General features: G+C 36.4%; 2 protein-coding genes across 2 annotated transcripts; one reads left to right on the top strand and one right to left on the bottom strand.

The window, feature by feature from the left end:
• Nucleotides 1-1,435: 1,435 nt before the first annotated feature.
• Nucleotides 1,436-4,742, bottom strand: LOC113726393 (pentatricopeptide repeat-containing protein At2g15820, chloroplastic-like). Its single transcript, XM_027250087.2, has 2 exons — nucleotides 4,028-4,742; nucleotides 1,436-3,553 (listed from the first exon to the last, which is right to left on the bottom strand). Exons 1-2 carry the CDS (start codon nucleotides 4,556-4,558, stop codon nucleotides 1,679-1,681), a joined length of 2,406 nt encoding a protein of 801 aa, XP_027105888.1. The 5' UTR covers nucleotides 4,559-4,742; the 3' UTR covers nucleotides 1,436-1,678.
• A 4,689-nt stretch (nucleotides 4,743-9,431) lies between these two features.
• LOC113726392 (serine/threonine-protein kinase SRK2E) lies at nucleotides 9,432-13,717 on the top strand. Its single transcript, XM_027250086.2, has 9 exons — nucleotides 9,432-9,749; nucleotides 10,782-10,856; nucleotides 11,037-11,138; nucleotides 11,224-11,277; nucleotides 11,382-11,474; nucleotides 11,761-11,853; nucleotides 12,625-12,729; nucleotides 12,808-12,906; nucleotides 13,194-13,717. The coding sequence occupies exons 1-9, from the start codon at nucleotides 9,573-9,575 to the stop codon at nucleotides 13,485-13,487; spliced, it is 1,092 nt and encodes a 363-aa protein (XP_027105887.1). The 5' UTR covers nucleotides 9,432-9,572; the 3' UTR covers nucleotides 13,488-13,717.
• The last annotated feature ends 177 nt before the right edge of the window (nucleotides 13,718-13,894 follow it).

The raw sequence follows: 13,894 nt of genomic DNA, 5'->3' as shown, positions 1-13,894 counted from the left end.
TGAGCAAGTGTGTGTGACAGAAAACAACAAAACAATTTAGAGGTGGCATATTAAGTGTGTGTATTTCTGTGTGTGAGTGTATGTGTCGAACAAAAAAAAAACAAATATGTACTTTGTGCGAGGAAATGTATAAAAGTGTGTCATATGATGAGAAGTGTAATATGTATAATTAATTCAGAAAATTTAGTAAAAATTTCCACTTAAAATTTTATATACAAATTAAGTAGTGCTTAATACGGTTCTGTTTGATAAAATTGAATCTGAATTCTGAAATCCGAATAGTGAAACAGTTAATTTGTTAAAATTTAAACATTGAAAAAAATACATGAATGTCTAAATTTTAATACTAAATCTATATATACTGTTTGATAAATATCTATAACTAAGTGCTTAACAAGCTAAATTGTACAATTTTACACTTCTATCTTTTCATTAAAAAAAAAAAAGAACCTTTGATTTAATTAACTTAAAATTGTTAGGTATGAAAATGATAATAATTATTTTTAAATCAAATTAATATAAAAGATGAAGTATATTATGAAAAAAAACAAATTTGAGATTGGTGAGTACAGTAATAGCAGATAAAAAAAAGTGACAGAAAAAAAATTAAAATAATGAAAGAATAAAAAAAATGCAAGGAGTATGAAGAAACTGTAAAAATCATTAAATAGAACAAAAAAGAAGTATAAAGCAATTAAATAGAGAATATCATATTGTTTAATTATATAAGAATTTTGAATATAGTTAACAAACAAGGGTACATTTGGTAGATAAAATAAAATGATTAAAGTAAATCTGTTGATTCTAATCAGAATTAAGCATCTAATTATGATTCTTGTGCTGACAAAAATACACACAAATTCAACACCGCTTAACAAATTCAGTAGATGAATTTTTATTTGTTAAATATCTAAAACTTCTAAATGTCTAAAATATTCAGTTTCAACACTTTTTTATGTTATCAAACAAACTCTAAGTGGTAAGATATTTCTGTTATTAGACATGCTAAATTGAAAAAGTTTGAATGAATTAATTGTCAATATTAAGTAGAATTATCAAACTAAACTCTACACGTCCAACTAACACTACATTTAAAGTCTTATTCATTGTTCTAAGCCACCCATCCAACTCCTTAATAATGAGCCCCAAGATGGATCTTTGGACTGAATTTGATTTAAAATTTTCATAATTTTATTACAAAAAGAAGGAATATTTAAAAGATCTACTTACTAACTTATAATTGAGCAATAAGTACAATGGAAAAAGGGTTGGATTGAATGGTTCTGGAGGAGAGATTGTAAAGTGAGAAATCTTGGGCTCGTAACCTCCTATTACACTATTAAAAAAAAAGCAACAAATACAACAACAATTTTGACTAGTATTAGAAAGTTCTTCCTTACATGTGGTGATTAAAAAAAGGAAGGAACACCAAAGATTAAATAATTAGTACCATATGGTGCTTAACTTTCGTTATTCAAATGGATGGAATCTTGGACAACTGAAAAATTGCTGCCATAACCACCATTTCCTGAGGGAGCCTCTCAGGAAAGTAAATTTGGTTAGCCTATGTTGTTAATCAGTAAATTTGGCTGTAACATTCCTAAAGCAGATGTACTGGGTAATATTTGGACCGTTGTAAGTGTTGAACGCTACACAAAATACTAGTTACAAAGAGGTCCTATAAGTTGTCATCCTCACCGTAATCAGAAGCATTTTCATCATAATCAGAGCCGCTCTCAAAGTTAATGTTTTGGTTTTCTGCTGTTTCAGAGGGGTTTACACTACCTACTTGCAGAACATCTTTCCAATCATCAAGAATGAAGGGTTCTACTAGGTTCCAAAACCTTGAAGCATTGCTCCCTTGAAAGCCTATCAAAAACACCCTTCCCTTCCTTTTTACCCTGTTTTCCAAAGATCTCGTCTTCAATGCTTTCAGAACCCTCGCAATGCTTTCTTGACTTCCCTTTAGCTTCAACAGAATGTCCCCTCCCGGCGTCCTATGGCCACCATACATATACCAGTATGCAAGGACTCGGGGTGACAACCACCGATGAATTAGCTTCGGAATCGCAGGCTGACTGTTAGGCCAGAACTGCTCGGCATAAAAAGTAAAACAAGAATGTGAGATGGTAGTAAAGTGAAATGGAGTACCATCAACCCCATCTACTGGATTTCCGCAGTCCAACCATTCATGGTACTCGTCATGTATATGTCTCTTCAAAACAGAATGAATACCCGACTGTTCATTAAACTCAAAAGTAATGGCAAATTTCCTGTTATCTTGACCTGATGCCATTCTTAAACCACCCAAGAGCATCCCGACTAAGATCTCTCGCTGGACATCATTAAGCTTCAACTTTGGGGGTGTTCTGACAACTTCTCTACTCAAGCTAAGAGTATAATCAAGCTTCTTTTTTAAAGCAGGCTCGATTTCGTAATTGTTGCGGTACATTAAATCGAACATCTTTTCTATCTTCACATAATCTCCACAGGAGAGATAGCCCTTCAACATTGTGTTACATGACCTAGCATTAACACCAACTGTGGCGTTACCATACATTTGGCTGAAGATCTCTTCCGCCCTCTCCAGACTGCCAACTTGTACAAGTGAATCTAAGTAAATGTTGTACATGGTTCTGTTCGGCTGACATTTCTCAAGGCACTGGATGAAAGCCGACTCCAGCTTATCATGCAAGCCTAAGTTGGAATACATAACCATCAAATGGATAAAAGATGGTCTGAGGGGTTTCAAGCCACTATTTATGAACTCTACCATAAGAGACTCAACCAGTTCTGTATTTCGAGCTTTAGACAACACCTCTACAATTTTGTGATATGCCATAATACTTGCGGAACCCAAAAGCTCCTGCATACTCCTGAACACTCCCAAAGATTTCATGGGTTCGCCAACCTTTGCATAAACTTCCATAAGGTACACAAATGCTTGTGGTGGAGGATCCTTATTGAAGGACAGAAGCTTATTCCAAGTTTTTTCTGCTTCCTCTAAATCTCCTTCATTAGAGCAAGCTCGTAAGACTGACACCAGCACCTCTCTGCTCTCTTCAAATCCCTTTGATTGCATTTCAGCTCGCAATGATGCAATCCTTTCCATATCTATGGCATCCTGATAGCTGTGAAGCCATATAAGGCTGCCGTAGATGTCCTTGTGCATTTCAAGTCCAGAAGTTGTCAAGTCGTGAAATATAAACTCTGCCTGGGCAAGTAGGTGCCTACAAGAGCCTCCTGGTTTGCTCGCAAGAGCTCTGAACAAGGAATTGTGCAAGTTGAGTCGAGGCTTATAACCTCCCAACTGAACCATACCTGTAAATATGTTGCATGCTTCCTCTAGGCAACCTTCAGCAGAAGAACTAAGATAGGCAACAGTCAGTATATGATACGTGGATTCGCTAGGAACTCGTCCTTGGTTAAGTATATGATCAAAAATCTCCCTACATTTCAAGTACTTTCGCTCCTTACCCATGTAGTCAGCTAACTTGGTTGCAAGACCAAAATCAAAACGGAACCAGTGTTGCTGCATCATCCATTTGTAAACCTGAAAATACAAGTTCCTAGTATTATCAGTTCAGCGATCAAATAGCAATCCTCGTGCTTTGGGAAATGAGGCAGCTGGAGAGGCGTAAAACAGGCAAGTCTCCCCGTAGTTGCAGTTAAATGGGAGGGGCCCCAAGGGGGGGGGGACCTATGTATCCAAACTTGCATCAAACGATCATGGAGTAAACTATTTCACTCATCCCTCTACGAAATAATCGTAAAGCTTTCAAAATTCTAATGCTAAGAATTGAGTCTTCGAGCAGAAGAACATGGAAGCGTACTCTTTTTTTTTTTTTTTTTTTCAATTATTCAGCAAATATAATTTGATATACTTGATAACTTGGCAGGAATAGCAGAAGTTATTCATTAACTTGGTAATGTGGCCAACGATTGAATAATGGAGTTGAGCTGAACAGAAGCTCGAAATGATCAACCTTTTTAGCTTAAAATAGATGGGGAAAGAAAAAGAATTTACCCTAAAAGCGGTCTCATTTTCGCGAATGCGGATACAATGAACTACTACATAAGCAGCATCATCTTGCCTCATCCATTTTCTCTGGGAATTCAGGAGCCGGATCAGCGTCCCGTGATTATGCGCCGGCAACTCCTTACAAAGCCAAGCCAATTTTGACCGGCGCCACTGTTCCGGAAGCTCATCAAGTTCTTTAACTTGAACGGTGGGCGAGTCGAATCGCCTCAACTCAGTCGACTCAAACGGACCATCAAAATCGAAACCTTCCGTCTCCCCATTTTTCAGTATCTCTAGATTGTCATCATCGGGTAGAGATTTTTCAGGCGAGCGGTCCAACTGTTGAACCGAAGTAGTAGCTGAGACGGAATAGAGAGGTGGAAATGTGATGAAATGGAGGCGGAGCGAGGGACGGAGATAGAGATAGCAGGGGAGAGCGAGGGACGTGGGAAATTTGGAGGATTGGGTCGGGCAAGTCCGGACATTTGGAAGAGGAGTTTGGGCTGAGCTGGAGAAGGGGCTGCTCAGAAGCAGCATGATATATGGGACGTCTACAGAATAGAGTTTGGCGGGGAAATGTGGGAGGCTGCCTCCGACGACGGCAGCCGGGAGCTAAGGAGCTTTAATTTGGTAGTGGTGGTCCCGGTGGATGACAAAGTAATCTGATCCCTCACCCGGAAAGTAATCCATCCACACACATTCTTGCTTACTTCTAAATGCAAACAAGTGGAAAGGCGGTATATAGAATTTTAGATAGAGTGTAAATAGATTGGAGTATGATTTAAAAAAAAAAAACAATTATAAGTAGTAACTTTTTTGTTTTTCCGGACACGATAATTATTGTATAGCCTATTTATCCTAAACTACAGGACTACAGGTGAGGGGGAGCCTAAAGAGATTTTTTGCATTAGAAACTAGTAAGTACACAAATCTGATCAGATCAAGAGAATTTTGACACAACTTTTAGATTTTTTTTTTTTTTGCTACAAAGGAGATTTAAACACTCACCTACAATTAGAAGTAATAGCCACTCTACCTCCAGTTGGACTAAAATGGAACATATGAGACAGACCTCTGATCCGTCTAGAATTGCATATGACTTGTTTTAAGATGAGCAATAAACTACAAAAATAAATAAATATAAAATATATATATATATATATATCTCTTTATATTATATAAGAACGAGTTTAGAACAAAGAAGGTTTTTAGATTTCAACCGTAAGGGTGTGGTTATTTTGGGAATGTGAAAGTGTTTGAAGTGTAATTGTAACATTGAGTACAAGTCATTATAGCTTTAATTTCACTATCATTACTTATATAACCTTTCAAACATTTAACGTTAGGGGCATGTTTGGTATATTATAATGTTTGGTGCCAAGTTGAATATCAAATACAACTAAATTAAGCTTGTGTGTTGATAGAATTACATAAAAGTCCATTTAATCATTTATTATACTAACATTCAAGCCTTCCAATTTCCTGAAACCTTTCTCACCGTTAAGGAATTAATTGGATGTTTATATAATTGGATTTTAATTACAATTAATTAACTTAATTATTATCTGAACAATCATTATCATATTTATGCCTCCATGTTTAGCCGATACCCTTTCTTCTTTTTCGGTTTCACCCATTTAATTTTATTATGACTATTAAATATTTAGTGGAATGCGTAACTTTTCCTTTAAATTGAGGTGAGTTCTTTGGATTTGTTTTCTTCGATTGTAGTTTTTTTTTTATGATGATTGGTTTATTCAAGAACTCCATATAGTTTGCTTTTTGATACTTCTAATTCCAAAAACTGACTAATTGTACTGTTTTCCTTAGTAGATCCCAGAGATTCTGTCTTTGGTCAAAGTACAAATTGAAATAATGTTGTCACTTTCTAAAATAATCAGAAAAAGTAATTTTATCATTTTTTCTTCCTCGGCCAAGGTATTATCTCTTTATTTAAGTCAAATAACCTTATTTCTCATGAATTTTCTCCTATTGTTCTTGACTCTAGGGATCTGTTGATTACATTCCAACAGTTATGATTCAAGTAGTTATTTTTTTCATGTAATTTGATTTGGAATTCAGCTTGTGTTTATTTTAATTGAAAATTTTATGATTGTAAAATTTATTAACTTAGAAATTTGTACTTCATTGAAACTAAAAAATAAAATTAATCATGCTACATAGTACTAAGATGTCATTTGCGCTCTATTTGCTTTCCATGTTATGATCTTGTTCTTGTATTCTACTGTTTATATAGTTTCAAATACAAAAAGTTTGCTTTTTATGCTATCTAAAAGAATTTGTAGTGGAATTTGATGAGTTTAAATGCTTTAGCTACGGCACCATTTTGACTGCATTGTATTAATTCATTTACTCATAATTGTATATTGTACAATGATAAATAATATTTCTTGATTTGATTGAAACAACTATTATCCATAGTTCAAATGAGTCAATCAAGTAGAGATGTTATATTGGATATTTATACAAATAAACATTGAAAAATATCATTAAGCAGTTTCTACGTATAGTTTGCAATTTGAATTCATATGAGGAATTTCTTCTGATTTTAGTTACCATTTTCTACAATTTCAAATTTAGAAAATATGATTTGAACAATTTTTTATACTTAAGAGAGTTTTAATTCAGATTTTTAACAATTATGCAGATTTGAACTTATTTATGAGATTATAAAGAAATGCCCATAACAAAAAACACCAAATCTGAATAGTTTCTACAAAATTTTAAAAAAAAATCACTTAAGTTTCTTATTTATCTATCATTTTTGGGTATTACTATCTCTATAAGAAACATGTGATTAAGTCGTATTATACCCACCAAATTATATAAATAGTTAGTAAAAAAAAATTATTTTAGATTAGATTGGACGCAAAGTGATTGATGGATAAACTTGACTTGATAATTCAGGATGAGCTTAAGTCGAGGGAGAAATCAGAAGCATTGCTTTAGGGATCTTTCATGAACATATATAGATTCGAGAGATGAAAGATCCAATTGATACTTCAAAATGTTTTATCATTTTTGATAAGTTTTAGAAAAGACCTTTGGATACTTTTCAATTGCACTTCAAACATTCCTACATTTTCAAACTACCCTTATCTTTGCAATTGAAATTCAAACATAACATTTGATCACAACGGATTCTTATATAGTATAACGATAAAGATATCTCATTGCATATTATTTTTATTGACTCACTATGTAACTTATAATTTTTTTATTAAAATCACATGATAAAATCATCATACTTTAGATCCTATACTACAAAATATTAAACAATAATTATTAATTATCTTGAATTATAAGCACCAAATTTCCGCGCATCACACGGGCTGTCCCTCCCTAGTGTATATATATGGAGTTACCTCTTGCAAATTCCATGTCCCCTTTCGCTTGGATGGTGGTACGTGCTGTATCCATGGTTGTCAATGACACTATTTTATTTTATTTCCCTGATGATTTCTTTAACACTTTGAAAAGGAAGATTTTCCTTGGTGCATGAACTGGCATCAACACTCACATTCATGATACGGGATGGGCTTGGACCCAAAGAAAGAATTTTAATGCCCATTATCTAACAAGTTCGTTGAATGAGGCCACGATGCCATTTAGTGACATACAGAAATGGGCTAACCGCCCACTGAATGTCCGCCACCGCCGCCCTACAAAAATCTCTGATTGGACCAGCAGCCCTGACATCCGGGGCCCCGTTCCTTCATTTCATAAAGAAACACTCCTAAAAGGAAAAGGGACCACAGGAAAGAACCTTTTGGCATTTGCCGCCAAACGACGCCGAACCACATATCACCACTTGTCGGCAATTGTCGCCAAACTCTTCCTCGCGCGCCGCTCCCCGCCTCAAAGCTTATCCATCCACCAATTGAAGGTCACTTTCGTCATTCCAACGCAGCACCACCCTTTCACACTCGGCCCATTCTCGTCATTTCCACACCAATTTTCAAATCCATCTTACGCTTTACAGTTTACACTGATTCAGAGGAGCAACCACCAGTTGCCTGTCCGTCCGTCCGTCCGTCCGTCCGTCCCCAATTTTTTAAAATGGGTCCTTCTATCATATTGGATTCCCTCAAGTTTAGCATAATTGCCAGGGACCCTGTCAAATTTATACTATTGGCTTTCCTTATTTTCTGCAACATGTTTATTAGTACTATTAAATTTTGGGGTTGTCTCTTTATCATCTAACTTTTATTAGCACATTTAGTTAGAATTCTTAAAATATGTAGCATTCAATGTAATATTCAATATACCTTTTTATACACTATTACTTTCGCATCCACGATGAACTCATATAACATGACATAAAAGTAAATTGCAAGATATGTGCTGAACGTTATATAGTTATTAAACTCTGGATATCTTTAGCGATGATCATAAAGCATTGCATTCAAAATTGGTTTCATAATCATTGGAATTGAGTCTGAATGAGCTTTAATCAAGTTAGACTTAACTTAAATGCATGTAAATTTATTATTTTAAATCAGAATAAGAGTAAGGTCAACCAAAAATAACTATTCTCAGTTATAATAGAATGAGATTTGAATGTTATCAACATGATTACGACATTTTTTTCCCGTCCCTTCATCCCCGCCTCATAAATAGTGGCCAAAATGTACTCATATTTTTGGAGATAAAATACGATAAATAAAACAACAGGATACACAAAGAATTTCTCAAGCTACCAAGTTCTGTATGACTAGCTGATGGACTATAAATTATACTAAATTATACTGGAGAACCATTTTGTGGAGTTCAAGTTGGTCCAAAAATATATATAAAAAAAGAGAGTAGTAGTGCATGTTTTGTTTCGTTCTGCTATTTTTCCCCCCTATTGAACGCCTGTACAAGGAGCCATCTTTTTATTTTGCTATTCGATGAGACGTTGATGCAATTGTAAGAAACTTGACGGCAACTCGACTAATTTACCCAAAAAGCCTATTTCCCCTTCGTCAGAACGAGTTAACGAACCTCCTACCAAACACAGAGAAAATGCAGAATAAGCTAAAGCTAAAAGGTGAACAGCAAAAAAGCACTAAACTTCACGAGCTTACACTCTCTATATAGATGTACACATGTATATATAGCTATACAGCTTCGTGTGAATTGATGATGACGACGATCATGAAATTGATGTACTAAAAGAACCTAGAAACAAGAAAAAGTGAAACTCGGTAGTAGAGTTGTGGTGGTAAGTAAAACCTTCACGGGCTTGCGGCCTTGCTTTGAGCTCATCAACCATCCTTTTTAAGGTCTCTATCTTCGAACAACATACAAACAATTATTTACTTGGATTCTGTGATCGACAGCTTGCCAGTTGCCACTTTGGCTTGCGGGGTTTTTGATTTTTATTGTGCTAAGGGTTCTTGTTTGGATGAAGTTTGAGTCACGTTTAGCTGCTTGTTGTGGATTGATGATTATGAACTTATGATAATGGTGTTTGGGGTTTGAATTTGGGATTGAAGAAATCAGGGTTCGGGCTTTTTTGGGTTTGAGTTGGTTTTCTTTGGGGCAAATGGATCGAGCGGCGTTGACTGTGGGGCCGGGAATGGATATGCCGATTATGCACGACAGCGATCGCTACGAGCTGGTGCGGGACATCGGTTCCGGGAATTTTGGAGTGGCTAGGCTCATGAAAGATAGGCAGACGAACGAGCTTGTGGCCGTTAAGTATATTGAGAGAGGCGATAAGGTTCGTTTGTGTATCAATTTTTTTTTTTTGAGTTTCGACTGAGCTATCTTGTTGAGGTTTGCCTTTTCTGGTAAGTGGAAGTGTTAGTTATATTTAGGGCGGGAAATGTGTTGGTCATATTCTTCCCGTTTAATTGTTTTGAAGGCTAATCAAGAAAAGGAAAAACTTACTAACTCAGACCTCGATTGAACTGAAATGAGCTTATGGGGTTTGCGTTAATCCGGTGTTTTCATGATTTGGTGAATTGACTTTCATCTAATGAAATTAGCATCTGTGTTAGATATGGTTAAACTGGTACATAGTTTTACTCAGTAACTGCGGTGTAAAAGGAAGCTGCTACTTGGGTTTATAGGATAAGTCCACTGACCTTTGGAGCTCTATCCGTCGTGAATAGGCATATTTTCTGTTTTAACTTATTGTGCTAATTACATGTGTTCTCGGGATAATAGGCAAATTTTGTTCTGTTTAGATACCTCTTCAATAGTTGCAAACTGGATGTACGCAATATGTTACAGTAAACTAATTTGGATGTTTGGTCTTTGAGACTGGTTATCCTCCATCACCATAAGGTCTTGTAGCTAGGTGAGGCCCTTTAGGTTTGTGAGTAATGAGTTCGAATGTTTGCAGCTGTCTAAGCTATAACTGCACGTGGCAACATGGTTCTTCAGATTATTTGGGAGTGCACAAATTAGACTTCAAAACTGAGGAAGAAATAGTAACTTGTGATTTGGTGAGGATGGATAGCTAATATTAAGTAGCTGTATGTCTGGTGCTGTAGGTAACTTAGACTCTTAGACTTTTAACAGCACTGATTAGCTGACAACCTAGTTCATGAAAAAGTGATACCCAGTAGGTTCGTTTCCATCAATCAGTAGACAGTTTGATCGCAAGTGATTCAGTCAGTCAGCTGGACCAATGTATTTGAGCTGAGTCAGATATTGCTATTTGTATGAGATATGATCTTTTCATCTTCTGAATTATAGCCATTTTTGGCTTCGCTAACATTCTTCTTATTGGTGATTCTAATGTCAGATTGATGAGAATGTGCAAAGAGAAATAATCAACCACAGATCACTAAGGCATCCCAACATTGTCCGATTTAAAGAGGTAAATGCACTTTGAGATAGTTCTCTCTCTCTCTCTCTCTCTCTCCCCCCTCCCCCAAATATGCACATACACACACTGTCTGTGCGTATTTATAATACATATAGACTTGGAAGTGGTAGGGTGCATGTAAGGTTTTTGAATTATTTAAGCATTAACCTTGTGGTTATGATGTTACTATAGGTCATATTGACTCCAACCCACCTGGCTATTGTGATGGAATATGCCTCAGGAGGAGAGCTCTTTGAGCGAATCTGCAATGCTGGCCGATTCAGCGAGGATGAGGTTCTTATTTGGGGTTCTAGTATGGTTAAAATGTACGACTACTATTGAAATATGTTTATAACTATCTGCTATATCTTGTGCACAGGCACGATTTTTCTTCCAACAGCTTATATCAGGAGTCAGTTACTGTCATGCTATGGTACTGAGATTAAGTCCTAATATAATTGCATTTCATCTGTATTTTGCGTAAACTTGCACGTATTTCAGTTTGAATGACTAGTTTTTTTTTTAATTTATTTAAAGCAAGTGTGCCACCGTGATTTGAAGTTAGAGAACACATTATTGGATGGTAGTCCTGCTCCCAGGCTAAAAATTTGTGATTTTGGCTATTCCAAGGTATCATATGTCTTCTGTGTTTTACTTGGTTTTCTTATCATTAACGAGCTTAATTCAATTTATCTAGCTCAAATATGCTGGTATGGGACTTTTTTTTTTTTAAGGTATATGTGGTAATTAGGATAGTTTCTTTAAGGCATATGTGCTTGCAATTCATTTATGACAAGTGAATGGAGATTGGAGAAACTTGTGATCCCCTCCCCCCCCATTCTGTCTTTTCCCCTTTCCAAAGTTGCTTTTTACGGAGTCTGCCTAAATATGTGACAAATATTACTTTATTTTTTAGTCTTCGGTGCTGCATTCACAACCAAAGTCAACTGTTGGTACACCAGCATATATTGCGCCCGAAGTTTTGCTCAAGAAAGAATATGATGGAAAGGTAACCATTTCGTTGCTATATCTTGATTCTAGGAACCTGAGTAAATAAGGGTATTAGATATTTTTATGGTTCACCTGCATTCGTTCTGATCTTGATCTTGAGATTGATCCTTGAGAAGGCAATCATTAAATCTTGCTGTTCGCATTTTTTATTGCGTTAAGTTAATTTGATGTCTTGAGTTTTTCTGCAAGATGTTTGTTGCATGTCGTAAGATTTCTGACAATGGCTATCAAAGCTAATAGTGAGACACACTGTTTCTTTAGGTCTGAGCAAGTCGTCAGGCTCATTAGTCTGTCTAGATCTGATGAGCCGACCGGGTCATGGTTAGGTTACGAGTTCCCTGATACCACAAGTTTATACGTGTTGTTGTTGCCGAATCTAAGGATATGATGCAATAAATAGTTGGTTTTAACTTATTACTGGCTTTATTGTGCTCAACCCACCATAGATGATTAGGCATTGGCTTGCCAGGATGTTCTGAAAGATGTTTACTTGCAGAATTTGTGGTTTGTCTATTTGCATTAGGCCATCCTTAAAGGGCTTCTGTCACCTACATATATGTGGGAATATTGAACTTATTGCTCTCTCCACTGGTCAAATTAAACTTTTTAACTATTTGATGTACTTCCATCTTATCACCCCACTGGTAGTCTTTAGTGGAAGTGTCTGCCATAGAAGCTTTAGTTGCCAGCATTTTGATGCGTTGCATAAGCGAGAAACAGCATGGTCCTGACAGACACAAGAAGATTAAACATTCTTTTGCTCATATAGATTGCTGATGTGTGGTCTTGTGGAGTTACTTTGTATGTCATGCTTGTGGGGGCATACCCTTTTGAGGACCCAGAGGAGCCCAAAAACTTCAGGAAGACAATACAGGTAATCTTAAAGGCTATTTTTCCATACACGTGTCATCTTTTGTTAAGTTATTTGGCTAAGTGGTGTAATTTCCTGCAGCGAATTCTGAATGTCCAATACTCAATTCCCGATTATGTTCATATATCTCCAGAATGCCGTCATCTGATCTCAAGGATTTTTGTAGCTGAACCTGCAAAGGTTAGATTGTATTTTCCAATTCCTGGGTTTTGATTGGATGCTTTCGATTGTTTCCCTATTTCTGTGTCCCTTTGTTGCTTAGTTTGCTTCCAGAGAAAGACAGATGTCATTTGTAAATGGAAGAGATGCAACTGTTATTCTCATTATACTGAAGTCCATCTTTGGTTTGCTTGATTTCATGCTAGCTACATCCTGTCTGCTGCTGCATCTCGATAATGCTGTTTCATGAAGATTTAATTGGGAGTACCTCACTTTTTTGTTTTGCCTTGTTATTTGTGTTTTGCTAGAGGATAACCATTCCTGAGATCAGAAACCATGAGTGGTTTCTCAAGAACCTTCCTGCGGATCTTATGGACGACAACATGGCAAATAACCATTTTGAGGAGCCAGACCAGCCTATGCAGAGCGATGATGAAATCATGCAGATAATTACCGAGGCCACCATTCCAGCTGCTGGGATGAACAGTCTAAATCAGTACCTTACTGGCAGCCTAGATGTTGAGGAAGACATGGAAGAAGATATGGAGAGCGATCCTGATCTTGATATTGATAGCAGCGGAGAAATAGTATATGCAATATGATGACTATAAGGGAAAGGGAAATGGGCTGCCTGATTATGTTAAGCTTAATGGCTGACACAAAACTCTGTGCAGTGTAATTTATCAGGGTGCATGAGGCTTCTGTAATGCGAACTTCGTGCATGTTCTGTGCACAATGTAGACTTTTGTGTCCTGTTTCTTTGTGCTTTTGTATTCTGGACCTGCGACTATTTTCCTCAGCAGATGTTTTAAAAAAGTGTTAATTACCGTAATAGTTGCTTTATGTTTTTTTTTAAAGGACATAACCTGTTATAACACCAAATGCTTTTCTAAAGCAGCTTAAGCCCTGATCTTTGGGAACGGATCCATGGGTTGAGGAAAAAATGGGTACAGGGATGTGGCGGACTGGCGGCGGAGTAGTGTCTGCCGTTTTTCCCCTCCTAATCTGC

This window comes from Coffea arabica, chromosome 2c (genome assembly GCF_036785885.1).
Source record: "Coffea arabica cultivar ET-39 chromosome 2c, Coffea Arabica ET-39 HiFi, whole genome shotgun sequence".
Taxonomy (NCBI): domain Eukaryota; kingdom Viridiplantae; phylum Streptophyta; class Magnoliopsida; order Gentianales; family Rubiaceae; genus Coffea; species Coffea arabica.
Note: the sequence above shows the minus strand (reverse complement) of the source record. Positions and strands in the feature narration are given on the sequence as shown.

Coding starts and splice junctions, on each gene's coding strand:
- LOC113726392 (XM_027250086.2), top strand. CDS start 9,573: ATGGATCGAGCGGCGTTGACTGTGGGGCCGGGAATGGATATGCCGATT. Junction 9,750..10,781: donor ATATTGAGAGAGGCGATAAG/GTTCGTTTGTGT, acceptor TTCTAATGTCAG/ATTGATGAGAATGTGCAAAG. Junction 11,854..12,624: donor AGAAAGAATATGATGGAAAG/GTAACCATTTCG, acceptor TTGCTCATATAG/ATTGCTGATGTGTGGTCTTG.
- LOC113726393 (XM_027250087.2), bottom strand. CDS start 4,558: ATGCTGCTTCTGAGCAGCCCCTTCTCCAGCTCAGCCCAAACTCCTCTT. Junction 3,554..4,027: donor AAAATGAGACCGCTTTTAGG/GTAAATTCTTTT, acceptor TTGTATTTTCAG/GTTTACAAATGGATGATGCA.